Source organism: Bos grunniens, chromosome X, assembly GCF_055505025.1.
Source record: "Bos grunniens cultivar Pamir isolate PY7600 chromosome X, Bosgru_T2T1.0, whole genome shotgun sequence".
Lineage (NCBI taxonomy): Eukaryota > Metazoa > Chordata > Mammalia > Artiodactyla > Bovidae > Bos > Bos grunniens.
The window spans coordinates 125,364,880-125,388,327 of NC_141194.1; the positions used below are offsets into that span (position 1 = coordinate 125,364,880).

The window sequence follows — 23,448 nt, forward strand, 5'->3', positions numbered from 1 at the left end:
AAATAGACACAAAATATGAGCAACTAAATCCAGTGTCACACAATGAATAACATATCATGATCAAATGGGATTTGTTCCACCAAACTAAGATTGGCTTAACATTCAATTGATGAAAATCAGCAAGATAAAACACTAACAGAGAAAAAAATAAACACGTGATCATTTCAATTGATGCAGGAAAAGGGTCTGATAATACTCAATACCTATTTATAAGAACTCTCAGCAAACTAGAAAAAAAGGGAATTTTCTTAAATTGATCACAGATATCTCAAAAACTTATAGCTAATATCATACTTAATGGTGAAATATTGAAAAATATCCCTTGAGGTCAGGAATAAGACAAGAATGCCCACTGTCATCGCTTATATTTAACACTGCATTGGGAAGGTCCAGCCACTATCAGTTCAGTTCACTCGCTCAGTTGGGTCCAACTCTTTGTGACCCCAAGGACTGCAGCATTGCAGGCTTCCCTGTCCATCACCAACTCCCAGAGCTTGCTCAAACTCATGTTCATCGAGTTGGAGATGCCATCCAACCATCTCTTCCCCTGTCACCCCCTTCTCTCCTGCCTTCAATCTTTCCCAGCATCAGGGTCTCTTCCAATGAGTCAGTATTTCCCATCAGGTGGTAAAAGTATTGGAGCTTCAGCTTCAACATCAGTCCTTCCAGTGAATATTCAGGACTAATTCCCTTTATCATTGACTGGTTTGATTTCCTTGCAGTCCAAGGGATTCTCAAGAGTCTTCTCCAACACCACAGTTCAAAAGCATCAATTCTTCGGTGCTCAGCCTTCTTCACAGTCCAACTCTCACATCCACACATGACCACTGGAAAAACCAAAGCCTTGACTAGATGGACCTTTGTCGGCAAAGTAACGTCTCTGCTTTTTAATATGCTGTCTAGGTTGGTCATTGCTTTTCTTCCAAGAGGCAAGCGTCTTTTAATTTCATGGCTGCAGTCACCATCTGCAGTGATTTTGGAGCTCAAGAAAATAAAAGTCTGTCACTGTTTCCACTGTTTCCCCATCTATTTGCCATGAAGTGATAGGACCAGATGCCATGATCTTCGCTTTTGGAATGTTAGGTTTTAAGCCAGCTTTTTCACTCTCCTCTTTCCTTTCACTTTCACCAAGAGACTCTTTAGTTCTTCGCTTTCTGCCATAAGACTGGTGTCATCTACGTATCTGAAGTTATTGATATTTCTCTTGGCAATCTTGATTCCAGCTTGTGTTTCATCAAGTCCGGCATTTTGCATGATGTACTCTGCATATAAGTTAAATAAAACAGCCTTGACGACTCCTTTCCCAATTTGGAACCAGTCTGTTGTTCCATGTCCAGTTCTAACTGTTGCTTCTTGACCTACAAACAGATTTCTCAGGAGGCAGATCAGGTGGTCTGGTACTCCCATCTCTTTCAGAATTTTCCACAGTTTATTGTGATCCACACAGTCAAAGGCTTTGGCATAGTCAATAAAACAGAAGTAGATGTTTTTCTGGAACTCTCTTGCTTTTTCCATGATCCAGCAGATGTTGGCAATTTGATCTCTGGTTCCTCTGCCTATTCTAAAACCACCTTGAATATCTGGAAGTTCACCGTTCACGGATTGCTGAAGCCTGGCTTGGAGAATTTTGAGCATTATTTTGCTAGTGTGTGAGATGAGTGCAATTGTGTGGTAGTTTGAACATTCTTTGGCATTGCTTTTCTTTGGGATTGGAATGAAAAGTGACCTTTCCAGTCCTGTGGCCACTGCTGAGTTTTGCAAATTTGCTGGCATATTGAGTGCAGCACTTTCACAGCATCATCTTTCAGGATTTGAAATAGCTCAACTGGAATTCCATCACCTCCACTAGCTTTGTTCATAGTGATGCTTCCTAAGGCCCACACAACTTGGCATTCCAGGAAGTCTGGCTCTAGGTTGGTGATCATACCATCATGATTATCTGTGTCATTAAGATCTTTTTTTGTATAGTTCTTCTGTGTATTCTTGCCACCTCTTCTTAGTCACTTCTGTTTCTGTTAGGCCCATACCATTTCTGTCCTTTACTGTGTCCATCTTTGCATGAAGTGTTCCCTCAGTATCTCTAATTTTCTTGAAGAGATCTCTAGTCTTTCCTATTCTATTATTTGCCTCTATTTCTTTGCATTGATCACTGAGGAAGGATTTTTTATCTCTCCTTGCTATTCTTTGGAACTCTGCATTCAGATGGGTATATCTTTCCTTTTCTCCTTTGCCTTTAGCTTCTGTTCTTTTCTCAGCTATTTGTAAGGCCTCCTCAGACAACCATTTTGCCTTTTTGCATTTCTTTTTCCTGGGGATGGTCTTGATCACTGCCTCCTGTACAAAGTCATGAACCTCCATCCATAGTTCTTCAGGTACTCTGTCTATCAGATCTAAGCCCTTGAATCTATTTGTCATTTCCACTATATAATCGTAAGGGATTTGATTTAAGTCATACCTGAATGGCCTAGTGGTTTTCCTTACTTTCTTCCATTTAAATCTGAATTTTGCAATAAGGAGTTCATGATCTGAACTCCAGTCCCATCACTTCATGGCAAATAGAAGGGAAAAAGTAGAAGCAGTGACAGATTTGTTTGGAGGATCCAAAATCATTGTGGATGGTGACTGCAGCCATTAAATTAAAAGATGCTTGCTCCTTGGAAGGAAATCTATGACAAACCTAGACAGCATAATAAAAAAGCAAAGACATCACTCTGCTGACAATGGTACAAATAGTCAAAGCTACTGTTTTTCCAGTAGTCGTGTACAGATGTGAGAGTTGGATCATAAAGAAGGCTGAGCACCAAAGAATTGATGCTTTCAAATTGTGGTGCTGGAGAAGAATCTTGAGAGTCCCTTGGACAGCAAGGAAATCAAACCAGTCAATCTTAAAGGAAATCAGTCCTGAATATTCATTGGAAGGACTGATGCTGAAGCTGAAGCTCCAATACTTTGGCCACCTGATGCGAAGTACTGACTCACTGGAAAAGACCCTGATGCTAGGAAAAGTTGAAGGCAAAAGGAGAAGGGGGCAGCAGTGGATGAGATGGTTAGATAGCAACACCGACTCAATGGACATGAGTTTGAGTAAACTCCAGGAGATAGTGAAGGACAGGGAAGCCTGGCGTTCTGTAGTCCATGGGGTAGCAAAGAGTTGAACACAAGTTAGCAACTGAACAATACCATAGATACGCATTCATTCGTGTTTCCATATATTAGAATCCTTCCAGAAAGTGAATGTAAAAATCTAGCAAACAGAATATAGTAAGTAGTAGCTTCTAATGATAAGTGTCAAGTGCATTTTTCTTAAACATAGAAGGTTTTGATCAGAAAGTCAAAAGCAAGGAAAAAGGATTTTACATAGCTGTCCCAAAGTCACTTCAACAGAACATAAACTAGGTTCTGATTCACTTAAAGTCTCAGCCAGAAAGAACTCCATAATCCCTTTATCTAGTTCAATTTTCAAATAAGAAATTAATTTTAATAAATAGTGAGTGATACAATTTTTTAAAAGGCATGATTTAGGGACTTCCCTGGTGGGCCAGTGATTAAGACTTTGCCTTCCAATGCAGGGGGGTTGGATTTGCTCTGGTCCAGGAGCTAAGATCCCACATGTCTCTTGGCCAAAAAACCAGAAACAGAAGCAGTACTGTAACAAATGTAATAAAGACTTCAAAAATAGTTCATATAAAAAGTATCCTTTAAAAAAATTTTTTAAAAGCATGATTTAAACAGGTTATTATATATAACCTGACTTAAAGTATAGCTATGAAGAAGACTGTTACAATAGGACAAGAAAGAAATCTGGTAAATAATGAAGCACTGGCATTCTGAATGGAGAGGAGAATCCTCCAGTCTTTGGAAAGGTCAGAGAAAAGACATCAATGATCACTGCGGTATCTAGCATTGCTGAGTTTCTCATTCCCATGTTTCTTCCTAAGCCTGCCTTTCCTCTTTTACCCTAGCAAGCACACTGACAAACACCAACAAATTCCTTTTACGGCATTCACTCAATTAGCTAAAAGATAATAAATATTAAAGTTTACTCCATAAATAAACCTATATATCAAAGCAAGTCTATCATAAAGGCTCTTGAGTCCCTACTGGCTTCACAGGTTTTCAGAGGAATTCATCCATGTGTGTGGGTAACCTTCTCCACTACACTGAAGGGGAAAAGGAAGACCAAAGGTATGTTTTATATTCCAGTTCAGGAAGAGAGTAGTCAAAACAGTTGTTCCATTAAATTGTAATCATTCATATCCATACTGTTTTTTTCTCAATTAAGGATACTTGTGATCAAAGTTATACCACATCCGGAAGAGCCACGCACTCTCTGCTTTGGTAGTTCTTCTTTCACTTTCAGGAATACCCTGCAAACAGACAATAAGTAAGTCAATATATACATAAAGACAAAAAACACATTCATTTAAGAGTCATTGCTTTGTAGAATTACAAATATAGCCTAATTTAAGAGCTTGTATATTGCAGCTTAGGAATAAGAAACTGAAGTATTTTTCTGCACACTTCTATTACTCAGGCTGCTTCCTGATTTATGAGTCGACTGGCATTTAGCAAAATTAATGTGGGATAATCCACCCCCTAAATCTGAAAGCTTTACACCCACAATGTGAACTGCACCTTAAGTGGAAAACATCCCATAAACATTCTGATCTTTGGGAGTTGTCATGGGTCTCAAAACTAACTGGCATTTTCAAAGATGCTATTATGTTGTTAGAACATTAGCAAAATTTAAGTAAGTAGGGAAATTCCATGGTAAGCCAGGCTGGGTAGGAGGGAAAACTAACACAGCAAGCGGATCTCTTCAAAAACAGCTCCCCCCAAAACATAAACTGCATCCCCATGTGTAACACGGAGCAGTCAGCAGTGGCGCTGTGAGGCCATCTGGTTCATCTCGGCTCTGATGTGAACTAGTTGGGCAAGTCCCTTCCCCTCCCAGCCTGAGTTTTTTCATGAATACAATGCGAACCTTACTCAAAAGCTCTTTCCAGCATGAATGTTCTGTTTCCAAGATTTTCAAAGAGTACAGTTTAGATTCTGGGTTTGGTTCCTGTTTTGTTCCTGTTTTTCCTGATCCTCAAAATAAGTGAATCTTCCTCTCAGTAGGTATCAAAATACAAAATGTCTGAGAACACTGAACAGGCTTACAGTGTTTACTTTCACATCAGGAGGCATTAGTTTGTATAGCTCCACTTTTTAGAAGAGCAACAAATCTACAAATCTCACAATCCCCTCACCACACGAACACCTGTAAACCTAACCCCTACATGTTCCATAGTTAATAAAATCTTCCTCTGTGCTTCCCAGTGGACACTTGAAATATTGAGTAAACAATATACTGAGCCAAGGCATCCACAGTTTTGAGGGCAAAGTAAAAATGACATTTTTTTCTGGATGTCACAGTTGGTACTCACCTACCTGGCTCTTTCCCTGTCACTCCATTTCCATTTGTCCTCTGTGGTGACAGAGGGGACATAACAGGTAGAGGCATACACAGATGGTGATCAAGCATTGGTCTGGGGAGCTGTCTGATCACTACTCTTTTTTCGACATGGGGGTGGAGGCACTGAGGGGCTATTACCCTTTGGAAACTACCCCAGGAACTCAGCATCATGGGAACTCATCCAGCCTGGTTTGTACAATTATTTCAAACCCATGAAATTATACTTTAAGGTTCTGATCACAAAAGAGGCAGGTGCGTCCTAGGTCACATACAAACTCATCACTCGATAGCTAGCAAAATTAGCATTCAGGAAATGAATCTGACAAAAAAATTTTTTTTAATTACACTCTGAAGACAAGTAGACCAGGGCCTGTTTCAGACAAGAAAAAGAACTATTGTTTTTAAAGAGATGCTTTCCATTTTCAAAAACCTCATTTCTGTTATTTCCCATCTCATGTCTAGGGCAGAGGCACCTATTCAGCTGTGCTCAGAAAGCATTAAAAGGTGGAAGAAAAATACCAGGAAAAGGTGGTCAGTCTAGAGAAAGCACGGAGTTACAATGCACTAGTCTACCAAGTTCTGTTTCAAGGAAACAACAGAGAAAGTGACACATGAGTGTAAGCAAGGAAACATGGGCAGGGCTGAGGCAGAGGGTAAGAAAGCACATTCTCCTGAACAGGCAGGGAAGCCTGGCTGAAGAGCCCAAGGCTTCCAGGCAGTTCTCAAGGGCAGCTGCTGGTCATCCAATTTCAAAGTTGCACAGGAAAAGCAGCTGGAGTGGGGCTTACATCAGAGACAAGACTTCATGCGCAAACCAAAATGGAAAAAGGCTCCCCGTGCCAGAACAGTCACTTGAAAACCCAGGAGTGCTTAAGGGACTGCTCTTGTCTGTGGCCAAAGCCCAGCCTTGCCCACAGATAGGGGAGCTGTCACCCTTGATAACCACATGCGGCCTAAAATTCAGTTTTGTCTCTATCGAGCAGTGAGAAAAGCCAGGAATGATATGATGTCAGTTAAAAGCTGATGCAAATAGTACAGAATCTAAATAACAGTGGCATGAAGTCTACGTAGACTTGTTTTCTTTCCAAGCAACCACACATTTGACAGAAATGCCAGGACAACACAAATGCATATTTACCAAGTGTTCTTGGTCTGAATCAACACCAACCCTAAAAGAAAAACACAAAAGGCAAATGAGATCTTGAAGCAAAAAAAAAAAAAAAAAAAAATGCCCTATTCACATATGAGTACTCTTAGGCAACTATTTTTCTCAACACAGAAGCTATGAAATGACTAATATTTTTGTGCTTCTCAATGGCTGCTGCTGTAGACTTTTGGCTCCTGCCACTTTCCTTAGCAACAGCTTGACTCCTAAGGTAAGCAGGGTCTACTAACCTTCTCTTCCCGCAAGCCAATCCCACTTACCAGTTTCAGAAAAAATAACTTTTTCTTTTGTAACCAAGTCCACAATAAGCAGGAGTCAGGGCAAGCAGTGCTGCCCAGTGGCCGAATAAGAACTCTAGGGCAGTTCCACAAACAAGGTTGGCCCATTGCAGTTCCGGGAGGAAGCTGCATGTTTTCAGACCTCTCAGCTCTCCTGGCAACATTCTGTTATGATGACTGAAGAGAAGGTCCAATTCCAGGGTGTTTTTCCATAGGTGAATGGATAGCTATTAGCCTTGGTTCTTCATGATTCTTTTTTATCTGCTTTCAATATCTCAGGGAACAGCTTCATTATGAGAAGCTCTCTTTGACTCCTCTATCTCCTCAATCTGAGCACTCACCACCTCTGTTCATTCTCCCTCTAAACTGTCTCTCAGATCCTCTCTCCTTTCCATTTCAACTGCTCAAGCTGGGACCTTATTCTGACTCACAGCATCTGGAGCAACTGGCTGTAAGGGTCCCCTGCTGCCAGGCTCTCCCTGAGAGTTAGCCATCTCAAGCAGAGAGCTCACTGGCTTACTACCTTTACAAAAGTCTCTGAGACCAGCTTGTAACACAGAGGGTCAGGTCTAAAGTCCTTTGTGTGGCATTCAAGACTCTTCAAATTAGCCACCCCTGCCACTCTGGCCCAGTTTTCCCCTCACCCTCGCCCAAACACCTGCTGGTAGTGAGACCCGACTGCTCCTTGCCCCAGACCCTGTCCTCTCCTGAGCTTCCATGTCTGTGCTTGTGCTGGTCCCTCTGTTTGAACTGTATTGTCCCTTATTTTGTTCTCCTTTTTTGAGTTCCAAAGGAACCATTCTATGACCCCTTCAGTCAGGATCATTTTTCCTCTGGGCTTTTACAGTACTTTCTAATTCTTTTATTATAATACTTAGTATAGTAGAGTATAGTTATTTACCTGTCCGTCTCCCCAGATAAGACTGTGAGCTCCTTGAGGGTAAAGGTCATGTCCCAATTCATCTCTGTATCCCCAGAGTCTAGCACAGTACCTGACACACAATAGGTGCTCAAATGTTTATCGATTAAGGCCACTACTACAGACAACACAGAAAAAAACAGCAGTGTGAGAAGCTGCAGCAGGAGCAGCCTAGTAACACCAAAGGGAGGAAAATGATGCACGACCTTATCTGGAAGGCAAGAGAATCAGGGCCAAATACTTGAAAAACAGATGGTCATAACTAGATTCAGAATTCCAAGAAATGCTCGTTTCTTCTTTGTTAAGATGGCCAGAAGCTATTTAATACCTCCTTCGCCATATTAAACTCTAACCACATTTGTGTATCTCAAGTGACATCTAGTGGTCTTGACAACACAAGTTTAATTCTCAGATGCAAGAGTGTTGGAGGCCAAGTTAACGTAATAAACATTTATCAGAGCAGTTACCACCTGCCAGGCACTGTGCTAAGCATAGGGCATAGACACGATTTACACACAGCCCTGCCCTCCAGGAGTTCACAGACTGGTGGGAAAGACAGACATAACTACAGCGCAATCCCCAAGGGCTCTGCAGTCCAGAAGAGCTGGGTTCCAATCTGACCTCAGCTCCTTTCTAGCTGTTTGAACTTAGTCAAGTCATGCGGCCCTATGAACCACAGTTCTATCACCTGAGAAATGGGGGTGATGGCCCCCATGCAGAGTTGCTGCAAGAACTAAACAAGAAAATGTGTCTAAAGATTTTAAAACAGTGATACATCATTGTTGTTGTTCAGTCGCTCAGTTGTGTCTGACTCTTTCTGACTCTGTGGACTGCAGCACGCCAGACTTCCCTGTCCTTCATCATTAACACTTGCTAAATGGTAACTCTTATAATAACATCATCATTACAAGGCTGACTGAAAACAGTGCTATAACAGACGTACTCTACAGTAAGCAGACAGAAGAGTGGTTCTGAGAGAAAAGAAGAGGGTGAAAGGAGGCGGTGTTTGAGCTATGTCGTTTCCTGGGAGTGGAAGAGCAATCCAGGCAGAGCCAACAATGTGAGCAAAGGCTCAGAGACGGGGAAGTGCAAACTATGTGTGGTACACAACAAGGAGCCAAAGGTGACTGTCACAAACTACGCAAAAGGACAGAGGAAGAGCTGGCTGGCTCTCACTCACTGAGGAGCCACTGTCCACACAACAGGACAGATGACATCACGTTCTTGCTGTGAAATCCTACAAGACAGCAACTGGATTTTATTTATTTTTAAACAGAAAGTTTATTTTTAAGACATTCTTGTTTTATTTATACTACATTTTCTTTTTAATGGCTACACTGGGTCTTCGTTGCTGCGTGAGGGTTTTCTCTAGTTGTGGCGAGTGGGGGCTACTCTCAAGTTGCGGTATATGGGCTTCTCATGCTGTGGTTTTTCTTGTTGTGGAGCACAGGCTCTAGGGCATCCAGGCTCAGTAGCTGTGGTGCACAGGCTTAGCTGCTCCAACGCATGTGGAATCTTGTCAGACCAGGGATCGAACCCCTGTCTCCTGCATTGGCAGGCAGATTCTTTACCACTGGACCACCAGGGAAGTTCCAAGTGGATTTTAAAATCCAAACTCCTTACTGTGTCCTACTAGAACCAATAGCAGGGCTCCACCGACCACGCCAAGTTGGTGCACCTCCTGCTTTTGTGAATAAAGTCTTGTGGGAGCATGGCCATGGCAACTGATTCATGTATTGTCTATGGGGCTTTCATGCTGGAGTTGAGTAGTTGAGACAGAGACCATATGGCCTTCAAAGCCTAAAATATTATTCTCTGGCCCCTGACAGGACACATTTGTCAAGCTCTGCCCCTAAAGGATCTTGCCCACCTTGTTTCCTACCTGCCTTTTGGTTACTATATTCCAGCTAGGTGGGCTTTTTTCCTTTTCATTCAACAGGCTGTTTGTTCCTGCCTCAGAACCTTTGTACTTGCTCTCCCCTCTGCCTGGACCACTCTTCTTCCTGCTCACTGCTTAACTGGCATTATCTTGTCATTCAGGTATCCTAAGCTCCAATGTAACCTCAGAGACACCTTTCTTGAGCTCCATCGATAAAATGCACTCTATGCCCACCTACTATCATAGCACCTTGTTTGCCATCAGAGCATTTAACATCATCTAAAATAGTCATCTTCATTTACTTACTTGCCAGTTTACTATCTGTCTTCTCCCACTACAGTACAGACTTTATGAGACCAGAGACCTTTTCTATCTTGTTACTACCACTGTACCTCTCCAGATCAGGGTCTCTTAACCTTTGCAGTACCAACATTTTGGCTCAGATTACTCTTTGTTGTGGGGGCTGCTCTGTGTACTCGTGGGATGTTCAGCAGTATCCTTGGCTTCTACCAACAAGATGCCAGTAGCAGCCCCCTCTCTTTGACTGTGACAATCAGAAATGTTTCCAGGCACTGCCAAATGCCCCTGTGGGGAACTGCTGCCAGTTGACGGCCACTAAATTTCACCTTAAAACAGCACTGGGAACATGGCTGGTGCTAAGTTAGTATTCATTGAATAAATGAATAAAAGGCACATTTGAAGTATTGTACTAAGAGCTTTACAGACATGAGCTCAGGAATCCTTACAACAACCCTGGAGGAAAGTACTATCACACATGTTACCAATGGGGAAGCTGAGGCTTAGAAAGGTTAAAGAACTTGCTCAGGATCACAGAATTACTAAACAAAGGGGCAAGAACTCAAAGTCAAGCCTAATCCTGCATATATGTTAAAACTGAAGGACTTTTTAGTATTCTCACAATTATACTCAACAAATTTGGGGGGAGGTAAGAGAAATTTAAATTCCAGTCTCTGCAAAGAGGCCAAAAAACCCCCAAACAACAACATTAATAATAGTTAACCTAAGACTGTATGATAATGTATACAACTGAATGCCAAACAGGACAGGCAAGATGGGGCCAAAGAGCTTGCAAAGCTGGTGAGGTGGATTCAGCTTTATGTGAGTAGGTAGGTTTTGGGGGAGCTTTTTCTGGGGGGTGGGGTAAACATGGGTATTTGGTTTAGTACGTGTGAAAGGCAATGAGGGAAGAGAACTGATTTTACCTAAACACTGAGATTCCACTTAAGAGTGTTATTTTTCCTAAATTATCTTACATTTAGCTTTGGCTTTGTTTTCCTTAGTAGAATAAGGAAGAACGTTTGTTTTAAAACTCTTGAGGAAAAAAAGGAGTTTAATCCTTCCAAAATGGACCATCCTCATTTCTTGATACAGAGGTCTAGGACAAATCAAGTGAGATTGGAGGCTCCTCTGTCCACCATTAATGGTATTTATGAGCTTGAACAACTAGAAACTTTTAAAGCCTCTATTTCCCCACTTGTAAAATGGAGTGATTGTGATTAGATAAATATATCAAATGCACTTAGCACAATGCCCAGCACATAGAAGGTGTTCAACAAATGCCAGGTCCTCCCTAAAGTAATAATCAGGGTTACAAGAACATTATTTTGATGTATTTTTAATTATCCACAATAACAGCACAGGAATTGTAATAAAAGGATTAGAACAGTAAAGAGAAAGACAATCATAACAATATTCAAAGTCTGATTTAGGGCTGGTTGCTATTTGGAGTATTAAAAGAAAGGCATAAAATGGAGAATGGACTCTGTAAGATGTGAAAGAAATACTATTTTCTCTAATGAACCTTACACATTCTGGAAGCTCAGTAGCTCTCAAGATCTATGAAGTTACAGCAAACACAGAAGTAAAACCTACAACGGCTTTAACTATAGACTGCTGTACCCATGGAAACAAATGCAGAACTCCTGAGATACAACAGAGCTTTTTCCAACTGAATACAGTAACTAGTGTGCATTCAAGACTAAGATCTTACAACCTTGGCCTTGGATTGTCAGGTCAGAAACAGTGCTGATCATGAAGATAAGAAAGAATGATAATATCTAGTTGTTGATTTGGGCTGGGATAAATTGGACTGTCTCATATGCTGCAGATACAAGAAAATTTTTGATCCAGTTTGGAGATAAGAATAATAAGCCTTAAATATATGCATATCCCTTGACCAAGCAATTCGACTTCTAGGAATGCATCCTAAGGAAATAGCCAAGTGCACATTGGTATATGCATTTCCAAACACTCACACTGTTAATCATAGTAAGAGCAAAATTCTCAGCCGTAATAACAAAAACCTAAAAACAACACAAAAGTCCAATGGTAGAGATTTGGTTAATAAATTACAATATAAGCAGCCATTAAAATAATGATATTTACTAACATAAATGTCTATGCTATATTATATTTAAAAATCAGTTTATAAGAGTACCTACAGTGTTGCCTCTTTTTGTTAAAAAAAATACATGGAGCAGAGCAAGAGGTCTGGAAAGACATCCCTCCAAGTGTTAACAATAGTTTTTATCCTTCCTTTGCATATTTTCCATTTTTTCTGTGCTACATGTTATATACTTATTATAAGGAAGAAATGAAATATTAGGGACTTATCTAAGCTTAAAATTCTCTCATGGTTAAAAGAAAAATAACACAAATTACATTTTAATACTAAAATGAGGTCCCCAATCAATACATACCTTATATGCAAACATGACAGCATGGCAGTGGTGCCACCACCAAATACCCACACAGTAAAAAACACAATCAGAAGTGTGGTGCTGAACATCATCTGCCGGGCATAAGTGGCCGTATCTCGAATGGCCAAGGCAAACGCCATCGCGCCACGAAGGCCTACAAGGGAATAGGAGGAGGACAACATGAACTTCATAAATTCAGACATAAGGTACATTCTGAGACCTTAGAATAGCATGAACAAATACATATTTCAACATACGTAGGTATATACAACCAAATACAAAAAGAATTAGTAGATGATACTCACAAGCATTGATCATTTAATAATTTTTTAAACTCTATTGTAAAATGTACTTACACTAAAGTTCACTCTTTCGGGTGTACAGTTCCGTAAGTTTTGACAAATGTATACAGGTGTGTGACCACTACCACAACCGAGACACAGTGGTTTCATCACCCCTCTCCCAAATTCCTTTGTGCTACCTTCTTTTTGGTCTAACTTCTCATAATCTTACCACACTCTTGGTAACTATTGATTTTCTCTGCATTGCTGGGTTTTTGTCTTTTTGAGGATGTCATGTAAATGGAACATACAGAATGAAACCATTTGAGCCTGGCTTCTTTCGCTCAGCACAATGCCTCTGAGGTCCATATATGTTCTATGTATCACTGGTTTGTTCTTTTTAGCACTGAGGAATATTCCATGGCATGGAGGTGCCATTATTTTGCATACTCCCTCACTCACTGGAAGACAGACAATTGGGCTGTATCCAGGTTTTGGCAATTATGAAGAGAACTGCCATAAACATGCACATACAGATTTTTGTGTGAAAATGTGTTCATCTTTACCTCCTCCACTACACTTAACATAGTTCTGAACTGGGAATTTGGAACCAGAACATGAGAAAACTCCCACAGAAAGGAATGGGACACTTTTAAAAAGGATGTTTTATTGGAGGCTGCGATTTCAATGTTTAAGGGAGTCTAATATATTATCTTTGGAAGGGCTGATGCTAAAGCTGAAACTCCAATACTTTGGCCACCTCATGCAAAGAGTCATTGGAAAAGACTCTGATGCTGGGAGGGATTGGGGGCAGGAGGAGAAGGGGACGACAGAGGATGAGATGGATGGATGGCATCGCCGACTCTATGGACATGAGTTTGGGTGAACTCCAGGAGTTGGTGATGGACAGGGAGGCCTGGCGTGCTGTGATTCATGGGGTCGCAAAGAGTCAGACACAACTGAGCAACTGAACTGCACTGAATATATTATTGGCATATTATTTCCATCTAAAATCAGACTGGTATATGCACGGTGAGTTGTTTACTGGAGGAGGCAAGAAATAGAGAGTTAAAACTTACCAGCAAACATCATCATGTGTTGAAAATTTGATCCAATCTTACTTCTTCTACCCAAATTAAGTAAGAGGGACAAGGGGTAAATATTGGCAGCTCTTCCCAAGAAAATAGCAATCTAAAATTATTAATAGGTTAAGGATAATTCTTTTTATTGTTAACGTTATTTAGACCATGCATTTCTATCACTGGACTTTTGTACTATTTCTAGGATTTTGCTATTATGGCTAACGATTGAGGGGGGAGCCACCTGGGTCCCTAAGAACAAGGACAACTCCCTAAGGATGGTTACAAGGCTGTGCGGGTCCCTGGTGACTTTGTGGAGCAGAGCCTGCTACACCAGTTCAGACTTTTACAAGAGAGAGAAATACATTTCTATCTTTTTTAAACTTTGGTTAACTTTGGTAATTGCCACATGAAACCAAACCTATATCCTAACAAATACAGCCAGAAGGAGAACAAGTATCTCCTGCTAAGAGTCAATTTCCATGGTAGGATTCTGTTTTGAGGAATTTCAACTCTTAACAGACTCAAAAACCTACAGAAAATATTTAGCCTTGGTTCTGGGTAAGTATTGTGGATTCAAGCCACTTGACTGCTTAAAAATTTCTCAAAGACTAGCAGGATATGAAGTTACTGATCTCATGGGAGTCTTCAAGTCAAGGTTCTTCTCTTATGAATAAGGCTTTATCTGTTTCTGCCTGAAGTTCATTCTCAGAAGACTAAGACTCGGTAGAATAGTATTTCAGTAATACTTCAGTTTCTAACACAGATCCTACTTAGAGTTTTAACTAAGAAAATATTTCCAACAATCTCTTTTGGCAGAATCTTCATTCTGAGGTGGTTTCTTAAAATACTACTTCTTTTGAAAATCACTAATTCAAACATCCCGCTCTCTGACCACAATTTCTCTTTCCATGTTTCACATCCATCTATTGCAGATAATTCTTCCATTTCACTGGGACCTCCAGTCCAAAGACCCCTCTGCTTTTCCATCAGTCAGTCCTCTCCCCTCTTCATTTCCTTTTCTAGACGCATCTTAATAAAACTCTTTCCAATACTCAGCAATCCCTTTCCCCTCTGTTTTCACTGCACCAACTTGACAAAACTCCAAACTCAGATGGACTCAGCTATCTGTTTTCTCCATGCTTATAGCTAAATAGTCCTGGATAAAGTAATACAACAGGGCAGGCTGACTCTACTTTAAGATTTATTCCTCAAACTCAAATGGGTTCCTAACACCGCTCAGCGATTCTACTGCATTTCTTTGCTCAATGCACTTTTCTACTCTCTGCAACAACTATTTCCTCAAAACTCCTATCATCTATGGGAGCCAGCCTCCTAGAGGGTTCCCTAGTATTCACACCCTTGTGTAGTCTCAGCTCACACTTTACCAGGGTTTATGTGTGATCAACAGAAAACAGCAGAAGGCAGATGGCACACTGTCTCCAAGACTAGGTCATAAAAGGCCCTTTGCACTCCATCTTGGTGCTCTCTCATCTCACTCTATTCCCCTGGGGAAGCTATGTTGTGAGTTGCCCCATGGAGAGGTCCACGTGGAGAAGAACTGAAGCCTCCAGCTAACAGCCATGTCAGTGAGCTTGGGGTGGCTCCTCCATCCCCAGTCAAGTCTTGAGAGAGTACAGTCCCAGCCCAGAGCATGATTATAACCTCATGAGGGATACTGGAGCCTGCCAACTTAACCTGCCAGTTAAGTTGCTTCTGGATTCCAGAGTCTCAGAAACTGCAAAATAACATGTTTGTTGTTTTAAGCTGCTAAATTTTAGGGTAATTTGTTACATAATAGATAACTGATAGGCCACCTGCTCCTATCTCACTTTCAGCAGATGATCTCACCTCCTGCTTTTCAGATAAAAATAGAAGTAATCAGAGAAATGCCATCTTGGAAATGTACATACTTCATCTCTACATACTCTACCCTCTCCTGGAACAATGGCGGAACTGTGCTTCCTCCCTCTGGAGGCCCATCCCTCCCCATGTGCTTTGGACTCCATCTCTTCCTGCCTTCTTGTGAAGTTGGCACTATTGCTTGCTCTCTTTCATGTAATCAGTGTCTTCTTTTCAACTAGGTTTTAAAAACTCAATGAGAAAGAGAAAAAGAAGGGTGGTGGAGAGGGAAAGAGTGGGCAAGCCTCCTTCCATCTTTCATCATCTTTCAACTACTGCCCTGTGGCACAGACTGCAAACTGCTCTCCATCATCCAATCTCTCTTTCTTCCCTTCAGTAACAGAGGACAAACAGTTTTATCTTTTGGAGTTGGCAGAATGGTAAGAGACTTTTTCTTGTCATTTCAATCTGTCAGTATTATTTGTGCAATAAACAAAAACGTAAATAGCATAGACTAGATAAAAGAGTTGAAATCCTTATTTACTTCGCTCAGAGGAAAATATTATATATATTATTATACATATTATTTATATTAAAAATATATGTATCCTTATCAATTCTTATCAATCTTATCAATTCTTATCAATCATCCAACCCCCAAGAAAACACGTGCAAATCTCAATTTAAAAAGAAGTTTCCAAAACAGAATACATAATAAAGGATACAAATGCTCCTACTACAAATGTTGGGTTAAAGACATGGTTCTGGAAGGTGAACAGTGTCAGTCCCATGTAGGAGAAGATGAAATTCTCTGCCAAGAAATTGAGAAGCTCAAACAACTGAAACGAAATTTCAAAAGGTTAGTCCAGTAAAAATCTACATAATTTGAAAACATGAGTATTACTAAGATATTGAAACAGATACTTCAAATATGTAATGTTCATGTATATCCTCCAAAACATGCGATTCAGAGGGAAGCAAATGTAGAGATGACATTTCTGGTCCCACAGAAAAAGCCATAAATGTTTCCCCTTCACTTGCCCAATCAACTTCCCTTCTTCAATTCCCATATTCAGTCATTCTCACCCTCATCCTCCAAACCCTGCCAATTTTTTTTTTTGGAATGTTCTTGGTTGTCTCAGCCACTGTGTTAGTCTAACTTTCATCACTTCCCATCGATACTGCTGGGGATGGACCCTAAGTGGTATCCCTGCCACCCTCGACTTCTACACCCTGACTCAATTAATTCCTAAATATGGCAGGTCCAGACACTTCCCTCTTTACAGGCTGTAAGACCCAGTTCAAATCATTTTATCCTGGTACAGAGTGCTTCATGATAACTCTCACACCAGCTTGCCATGTGATTTCACTTTTTACATGGGTCTCAGCCCTCACTAAGAGAGTGAGGGCTTACACATTATAGTCCTGTGCTCTGTTCCCTGCCCTGCTACCTGCCCACCTCCACCTGTTTACATCACTGTGATGAAAAGGCCACAACTAGAAGCATGAAAATTATAAAAGGAAAAATCTCATTTATAAAGGCAAATAAACAGTAAAGGTAATAAATCAACCATATATAAAGCTAGTAGGAAGGTTAAAAGACAAAGGTAGTAAAATAATCTATATCTGCAATAAGAGATAAAACAAAATGATGTAAAATATGATATCAAAAACAGTAAACATGGCAAGGGGGGGAAATGCATTTGAACTTAAGAGATCAGCAAATATATGCACCCCAACGTTCACGGCAGCATTATTAACAACAGCCGAGATATAGAAGCAACCTGACTGCCTATTAATAAATGAATGGATAAGATGTGGTGTACACACACACACACACAATGGAATATTACTCAACCATGAAAAGGAATTAAAATTTGCCATTTGCAACAATACGGATGGACCTAGTGGGTACTATGCTAAATGAAATAAGTCAGAGAAAGACAAATACTATGTGACCTCACTTATATGTGAATTCTAAAAACAAAGAATAAAAAACAGAAACAGAGTTATAGATACAGAGAACAAACAGATGGTGGCCAGAGGGGATAGAGTTGGGGGAAGAAAAGAAATAGGTGATGGAGATTAAGAGGTACAAATTTTAAGTTGCCAAATAAATGAGTCATGGGATGAAAGGCACAGTTTGGGGAATATAGTCAATAATAAGGTATTATCTTTTATCATGGTGATTATTTTGAAATGTACATAAAAACCAAATTGCTATGCTGTATAAGAGGAACTAACATAGTGTTACAGGCCTCCCCAGTGGCTCAGCGGTAAAGGATCACCAGCAATGCAGGAGCCACAGGAGATGTGGGTTCAAGAAGATCCCCTAGAGGAGGGCATGGCAATACACTCCAGTATTCTTTCCTAGAGAATCCCATGGACAAAGGAGCCTGATGGGCTACAGTCTACAGGGTCACAAAGAGTCAGACATGATTGAAGTGACTGAGCATACACATACAACACAGTGTCATAGGTCAATTATACTTCAAAAATAAACTAACTCATAGAAAAAAGACATCAGATGTGTGGTTACCAAATGCAAGTTGTAGGGAGAGGGGAATTGGATAGAGGAAATAAAAAGGTACAAACTTTCAGTTATGAGATAAACAAGTACTAGGGATGTAATGCATAATATGATAAATATAATTAACACTGTGATATGTTATATATGAAAGTTGTTAAGAGTAAATCCTAAGAGTTCTCATCACAAGAAAAAACTTTTCCTATTTCTTTAATTTTGTATCTATACGACATGATGTGGTCACTATTTCATGAGGTATACAGATCAAACCATTACTCTGTACACTTTAAACTTAAGACAGTGCTGTATGCCAATTATAGCTCAATAAAACTAGAAGAAAAAAAGCTATTAGAGGAAAACAAGGAAAAGAAGCTAACTGACCATTGGAATCACAATAATAACAGCCCCTGGCTACTCTGCTGATCTATCTCTACCCTAAAAGCTGTCACCCTTCAATCTGCCAGTCTCATCTATTTCTGGAGCCAACAGAAGAGGAACTGAAGTGAGCAGACATCACTTTGAACAGAACAAAGATTATTTTAAAGTAAAAAAAAACTGTTTGCTGCAAAAAAAGTTTATTGACAAACTATAGTTTCTCTTACCTGTTTAGTTCTATGCTGAGACTCTGTGGACAAGTTGTTGTACGTATAATGGGCCTGTGTGATGCCACAAAACAACACTGCAACCACACCTATAAAGACAATGAGTTCCGAGTTCACATCAAAGGCGTGTTCCCAACTTTTATACTAAGGATCTTATTCATAGAAGTAAATTAGATGTTTAGTGTTAAATTTTTCAGTTGTGACTTACTTTGTCGAGAGGAACCGCTTCCACTGAAAATCTTTTACATTCTAAAATGATAGCATAAATGCCAACCCTAACAAGAGTGCTCAAACACTAGAGGAGTTGGTCCACACATAGAAAAAACATCACTGGCTAAGTCACTCCCTATAAGGGTTTACAATTAAAAGGAGAAAGTAACCTACCTGTGAAACCCCATGCTTCAGCTAAGAGGAAGGTACTCCAGGACATCAAGAAGAACAGGCCCGTCTCCAACAGCTGGAACTCTCGTAATTTGGTGAACTTTGTCACGTAAGACTGTCAAGGTTGATAACAAGATCTCATAATACAGAAGTGTTACTAGAAAAAATAATAGTTGAAGCAAGGCAAGCCTGAAAGCAGAAGGATTCTCTAGTCTCTAACACAAAAGTCACAGAATAAGGAGGCACCAAAGTGAAGAAATTCTGAACACAAGCATTGTACTAAGGAGTCAGCAGTCCTCCCTTCCATGAGGAAGCTCTACAGCTTAGTCCATCCAATTGTTCTATGGGTATCACATGCTTTGTTAGAAACCATGCAGTAAGGAACAGTGTGTGTGCGTGCTCAGTAACTCAGTTGTGTCTGACTCTTCTGAGACCCATGGACTATAGTCCACCAGGCTCCCCTGTCAACGGAATTTTCCAGGCAAGAATACTGGAGTGGGTTGCCTTCCTAATCCAAGTAAAGAACAAACATGACAGTAAAGGACAGGAGTGACAGATCAGATACACAATATGCCAACTCTATTAATTTGAGACCCAAAGCAAGACAGCTTCCATAATAATAGCAATTTATACCTAGTAAAAATGTCATTTTCATGAGATTTGATGTTTAATCTTCTCTGTGATGTAGAGTATCCCATGAGGAAACTGAGGCATGTCACTCACTCATACTAGTATAACAAGTATTTGATAGTTGCCAGTGGAAGGGCCTGTATCAAGCTGTGGCAAATCTCAGCCTGGAGTCTACATTCCCTTCAACAAATGTGTACTACAACACAATGATAAAGTTCCTCAAGGAACTTAGGCTAGGAAAGAGATACTAGCTGGCCTGGTCCTTCTTCAGAACTGTTTTCACTGTCCCTTTAAGGCTCAGTGTGCCTGAAAAAAAGCCCTAAGACAAGCTTCTTCCAGAACAAAACTAAGTACAGAAAATGAATATATTCTTGGAAAAGTATTTGTTTTCTATGAAAGTACCTTGAAAGTTCTGGAGCTGGAAGCTCTTTAGAGATCAAATCCTACTCATCTTCCACGCTCTCCTCACCCTCCACCTTCCTACACTGAGGTCCCATGGAGTGCAGTGCCAGCAATTCTTCTATAGTAGGAGTTCCAAAAGGCAGACACCACAAGAGGCCTTGTTTATCTGTGATACACAGGGCATAGCATGTGGTATATAACAGATAATCAAGAAATTTTTTTGAAGAATTAAAAGCTTGACATAAAACAGAAAATTGAAGTTCCAGAAGTTTAGGTATACTTGCACTTAAAGAATCCAGTAACAGAAGATTTAGATTCATTTATTAAACTGTCATTTTCTATTATATTTTAACTTATGAACGTGAAACTGCAATGACTAAGAAAAAAAGAAAAATTTTTGAATGAATACAAGAATGACTGGCTCAATGTTTCTAAAAGCAAACTAGTGGTAATGTGTAGGACTTGAGAGCATAAGGTTAAAATCGGTGAGAGCTAAGATGAACTCCCATCTATCCTAAGCCGGGAACTTTATTTTATTCAATTGGTATCAAGATCATACATTCCTATTCGTCCTATTAAATGAAGAGCAAAAGGATGCCAGGCTGAACAGCCACATGGAACACCCAAGGGGCTCTTTGGAAAATATCTACCTTTATATCAATTCAATCTGCTGCTGCTGCTGCCGCTAAGTCACTTCAGTTGTGTCCGACTCTGTGCGACCCCATAGACGGCAGCCCACTAGGCTCCTCTGTCCCTGGGATTCTCCAGGCAAGAATACTGGAGTGGGTTGCCATTTCCTTCTCCAATGCGTGAAAGTGAAGTCGCTCAGTCGTGCCCGACTCTTAGCGACCTCATGGACTGGAGCCCACCAGGCTCCTCCATCCATGGGATTTTCCAGGCAAGAGTACCAGAGTGGGGTGCCATTGCCTTCTCCCTTAAAATTCACCCCCAAAAGGTCACTATGTCTAAACAGAATTCCATAGTGAGTGTTTAAGGGCATGAAGCCCTACACAAAGCAATGAAATTCTTTTATTTATTTACTGGTAAAGATGATTGCCTAATTCAAACCAAGCACTTGCTTATAAGGTTAATAATTATAACATGATGTCAATTGCAGAAGTAGGTGAGACCACGGAACACAGTATTACATTACTCTGTAAAGTTAACAAGAAAAGATAAGTATAATAAAAGGATATTAAAGCTGTCACCACTCCAGTAGCAGCACCCATCGCGAAAGAGCCACTGAAGATTCCAAGGAAAATCCCAATAGACTTGAACATGGCTGTGACATCAAAGGTGTGGCTGTTGTCTCCAGCTGGCTGGTATGCTACTATTGAGCTACGAAAGAGAAAGAAATGGCTCTTTCTTCGAGAAGCAACTTTTACTTTTAAAACATTATCTAAAAAATTGTAAAAATTACCTAGTGTCAAGCTTGATGATGAAATAAGAGGGGGTAAAACCCCAAAACTTTGGATTTGAATTGCCAAAATAAGGACCAAAGGTTACCAAAACATGCTGCAGTGGATCAGCTAACAAGAAAACTCAGCTTTTGTTAAGTGACAATTTCAGAAGGTAGAACATGTTATTCAGTAAGATCCTTTTTATGAAGGTCGAACCAAGCCTTTTCCTCCCGTCTCAAGATACCACGCAGCACTATTCTTTTGTGACTGTTTACTTACTGGTACTGAGTGCCTCAAAGCCCTAACGTACTAATAATATGAACAAACTAATGAAAAATTTCCCACGTTTCCAACACAGTATGCATAAAAATATAAAGAACACTGTTCAATACTCAATCCAGTCACATTTTGTTTTTCCTACGGGAAAAATAAAAAGGATGACTAAAGAACCCTTTCAACTTTTAGAATACCAGATGGCCCAGAACCTCCTATCTATTCACTCACTGAAATGGACTTTTATAGATAGAAGGGCTTGAAAGGCCTTCCAAGGAGTTAAGAGTCCACTCAACAGTACTTTTAGCATACCCAGCTGAATCCTTCACCTAAACTTCTGAAAGAAAGTCACTCTGTAAGAGGCCAAGACAGGTAATTAGAAGGGACACTCTCCATCTTGAACTCATAGTCTAAATCTGGTCTAAAAATACTTCTTTTGAAACAGTTGCCCCAGGAACTAAACACAGCTGAGAAAATCACTCTTGCTAGTGGGTCTCTGGCAAAAGCACCTACCATTACTAAGTCAGTTTTCATCACAGTTAACTGAGTACCAGTGTTTATATAATGAATCCAGACTCAAAGACATCACACAAGTCATGTCAAAGAAAAGAAGCAGAAGAAACACATTCCTAAGAATATAATGAATTCTCCCCGTGGTAATTGCTGATTTTTGTTTTTTCTGATTCGAGGCTAAAAAATGACATTGCTATACCATGTACACTAAGTTCTCTTCACACCTCCCTAGTTAAGTTAAAAAACAAAACAAAACCTAAGACCAAGCTAACATTTCCTAATTTTACCTATCTTATTGAAGTATAACTCCAATATGAATTTCTGGTAATGGAATATAGAAATTTCTGAGACTCAATCTGAATTGAAAACTTTAAAATCTGCATTTAGTCCAGGTTCAATGCACGATACTGGATGCTTGGGGCTGGTGCACTGGGTTGGACCCAGAGGGGTGGTATGGGGAGGGAGGAGGGTTCAGGATGGAGAACGCATGTATACCCGTGGCAGATTCATTTTGATATATGGCAAAACCAATCTTGTAAAGTTAAAAAATAAAATTAAATTTAAAAAAATAATAAAATCTGCATTTAAATCTTCAAAGTGACCAGATCATTTTGTGATTGGTAGATCTGTTACTGTTTTAGTGAATATGAAATGGCTTTTCACGTCATACTATCTTACCTACACATAAACGACCCTACCACTGTAAATTAGAGTTGACTATATTATAGCATGAAAATATAGCAGCTGGCTGGAGAAAGGAAATACTGCTACAACAACGTTCTTTCTCTCTGGCCATAGTTTTCAAAATGCTGACAGGAACAAAGTATCAATGCAAGGCCTTCTGAGATCACTTTCCCTGGAGTAGTTCATGGAAATTCAAGATTCACATTAATCATCATTTTATTCTTTAATCACTAAAATGTACAGGAAAAGCATGGTGGGCTGAGAACAGATGACAGGTTTGTCTTCTTCCTTTTCAAATGCTGGCCTCTGGATTGAAATCTTAACTCATCTTTTCTACATCAGTCAACATTTTAACTTGAGGCAGCAGCATTTTTATGAATACTTAAAAAAAATCTTGAGAGTAATACAATGTACA

The 23,448-nt window shown here is 40.1% G+C and overlaps 1 protein-coding gene across 1 annotated transcript in view; it reads right to left on the reverse strand.

Moving 5' to 3' along the window:
* Positions 1 to 23,448, reverse strand: part of SLC9A6 (solute carrier family 9 member A6) — a 50,037-nt gene that overhangs the window by 8,575 nt on the left and 18,014 nt on the right. Inside the window, 10 exon segments of the mRNA XM_086389154.1 lie at positions 4,288 to 4,367; positions 6,597 to 6,627; positions 7,803 to 7,816; positions 7,818 to 7,893; positions 12,420 to 12,573; positions 13,780 to 13,891; positions 16,347 to 16,460; positions 18,751 to 18,839; positions 19,135 to 19,240; positions 21,360 to 21,501. Coding sequence (XP_086245280.1) covers positions 4,288 to 4,367; positions 6,597 to 6,627; positions 7,803 to 7,816; positions 7,818 to 7,893; positions 12,420 to 12,573; positions 13,780 to 13,891; positions 16,347 to 16,460; positions 18,751 to 18,839; positions 19,135 to 19,240; positions 21,360 to 21,501 — 918 coding nt within the window.